The 3026-nt window shown below is 44.4% G+C and overlaps 1 protein-coding gene across 1 annotated transcript in view; it reads left to right on the forward strand.

Annotated features, from left to right (window-relative positions):
• Nucleotides 1–300: 300 nt before the first annotated feature.
• LOC103129959 (dynein heavy chain 17, axonemal-like) overlaps nucleotides 301–3026 on the forward strand; it is a 33391-nt gene continuing 30665 nt past the window's right edge. Inside the window, exon 1 of the mRNA XM_016665515.1 lies at nucleotides 301–708. Within this exon, the coding sequence (XP_016521001.1) occupies nucleotides 392–708 (317 nt within the window). The 5' untranslated portion in view covers nucleotides 301–391. The remainder of the gene's footprint in view (nucleotides 709–3026) is intronic.

Here is a 3026-nt window from a genome sequence, read left to right on the forward strand (position 1 = left end):
TGGTTGGAGCTGTTTAATCAATGAAACACTGATCAATAATCGGATGTGTAACGATAGCAAAATGTAACCCTTCAGTTGTCTGTTTTCTATGACTTTGCATGTTTGTATTTTTGAGGTAAAGCTCTTTGAAATTCCTTGTTGCTGAAATGTGCTACACAAATAATGTCGAACTTTCATACAAAGTGTAAATAAATAAAAACTGTTAGAAGATCAAATAAAAAAGCCAGAAAACTGAATGAATGTCTTGCTAGATGAAAAATGATCTGAGTCCAACAATGTCTGCAGTCAAACTGATCGAAGACATGTCCCCTGTCCCCCCCAGGTGTCCTGCCCCCTCCTCAACAGGGTGGCGGACAGCAGCAGTTGGGCGGTGGGCGTGGCCCCGGACGCCATGAAGCTGCTGGAGAAGCAGAAGAACGCCGCTCAGGTGGTGGAGGCTAAGGTGGAGGGACTCACCTTCCTTCCTCCACCCGACGCCCTCTGTAACCAGGACAACCTCGACTGCTTCCTCGCACGCAGTGGCCCTGATCAAGGTGGTGGTTGCCATGACAACGACAACAGCAACACCAATGGGCTGGTTCAGGACCCTTCTCCGAAAAACCTCAGCCTCACTGGCAGCAATAACTCTGATAACAGTCACCGTGACGATTCTGTCGAGGGATGTAGCAGTCTCCATGACAATGGTTTCCATGTGGACCAAAATGAACAGTAAGACAGTTCACTGTGAGACACGGTGTGTGTGTGTGTGTGTGTGTGTGTGTGTGTGATACCTTGTGGGACCGAAGCCCGGTACCCACAAGGGGAAGCTCTGTTTTTGGGTCAGGGGTCAGAGTAGGGCTGGGGGATATGAGGAAAATCTGATATCCTGATATATTTTTGCTATATCACAGTAGACGATATATAATCACGATATTTTTAACTGAGCTCCAATGTTATTTTAAACTGTAGACCCCTTGCAGCATGATGCCACCCAGGCCAGCTCCCGCCCCATTTCCCTGCTAGACTTAAATGTAAGCTCATATAAAGAACGGTTTATGACTAGATAAAAAGGGGAGACATAAGTTTTAACCAAGAACAAAAATAGAGGGAAGAAGGTCAGTTATGCTTGACTTTCACAAACATAACATATAAATGTGCTGTGGAATAAGGTGTGTTTTGGTTCAGCTTAAAAATAAAAAAGTGACCTACACACAAACTGACAGATCATCAGTAAAGCAGGTGTTTAAATTGGCTAATCAGCCACTGCTGTGTTAGCATGGCTAACAGCAGCGGTGGCTAAGCTACCACTGCTGTGTTAGCGTGGCTAATAACAGCGGTGGCTAAGCTACCACTGCTGTGTTAGCGTGGCTAACAGCAGCGGTGACGGTCTAGTTCTACCGGCTATGAACGGCATGTAAAAGAATAGCCTGATTAGGTGGTGAATTAAATCTGTGGTTCAGCCTTTTGTGGCAATAGTTTTATAACATGTTTCGCAAATGACATCATTTTGTTCGACATCCTCCATATAAAATCCAAACTACTGCCAAGTTATTGATGCAGCGCTGATTCTGTTTGGAACTAGTTCATCCGACTCTTCAGCCTCCGTCTCATTCACGGCTCAAACTCTCGCTGTCACCATGTTGTTTGTTTTCTCCGCACAACGTTGATTGGTAGGAAAATTTCAGGTTGGGAGGGGGAAGGTCTAGTGATGCATTCATAGGGTGTCAGATAAACCATACTCGCATTGAATTTGATGGGAAAAGTTTATTTGAACGACAATTTATACTGGGTAGTTGCAATATAGCCATTTTAACTATTGTAAATTGAAAATATTGCGATACATCGAGTGTGCTCGCTACATTGCCAAACCCTAGAGGTCAGATTTAGGACTAAGGTGTGAATTGAGTTTTGGTTAAGGTTAGGGTAAGGGTTAGGCTGTAGAAATGAATGGGAGTCAATGGAAAGTCACCACAAAGATAGCCACGCAAATGTGTGTGTGTGTGCAGATCCTTTTGTTATCTGCCATTTTTGACTGATGCCATGAAAACAATATCATCGTATTCTATTTTTATGACATGCTCTTCAGTTGCATTTAATTTTCATTTGGTTGTTTTTCAACGAGCTGCACAGAGAATCCGGCTCCCATAAACAGATGAACATATGAACTTTTTCTCTGCCCCAATAACTTCATACAAACAATGAAATTTAAGGCCTTCCCTTATATTATGAGCGCTTCACCTGCTGTGACCTGAACCACATCCTCAACTTCCTGCTTCACACCTGGAGGAGAAACAAAGCATCCAGCCCGACTGGACCCATCCAACTGTAATTAACTTTAATTTGAGGCCCAAGGCTGAATTAATCCCCACAGATTATTTGGATTTTGGATTAAGATTTACTGCTTCCGTTTTTATAGCACCATTTGAATAAGCAGTGTAACTTCTCCTGTTCTTAGCTTTTGTTTAATTTCTCCCAGCTCCATCTTGTCGCTTATTGTAACTGCAGGGTGAGCAGAGCAGAGCGGCAGCCTTAACTTCTGCCTCCTGCCAGCACAACAGAGTCGTTCTGCTTAGTTTCCTGTGCTCTGTATGTGCTGCCACTTGCTCCAAAGCATCCTGTCCATTAACTCCAGTCAGCAAGATGCATTTGTCCAGGTGAGACGGGATATTGAGATGGTATTTTAAACAACATTTTGACGGGATTGAGTTGTTTCTGCAATGTCCTCTGCGTAAATGTAAAAAATGTCTTTGCGTCGGCGCCAAGTATTCCGGGGTGTAAATTATCTGTCAAAATGAAAGAATTTTCTACCGTCTTCAGATTTTTCTGTCGTTTAGAAAAAAGGACTGTCAGATACGGAAAATAATAGGGATGCCGGTGTTTTCAGGTGAGACGACCAGGGCGATTCCAGGCGGGAATGTGGGTGATTCCAGGTGGGGCAATTCCTGGTGGGAATGCCGGCGATTCCAGGTGGGGCAATTCCAGGTGGGAATGCCGGCCATTCCAGGTGGGCCAATTCCAGGTGGGAATGCCGGCCATTCCAGGTGGGC

Source organism: Poecilia formosa, unplaced genomic scaffold, assembly GCF_000485575.1.
Source record: "Poecilia formosa unplaced genomic scaffold, Poecilia_formosa-5.1.2 Scaffold593, whole genome shotgun sequence".
Lineage (NCBI taxonomy): Eukaryota > Metazoa > Chordata > Actinopteri > Cyprinodontiformes > Poeciliidae > Poecilia > Poecilia formosa.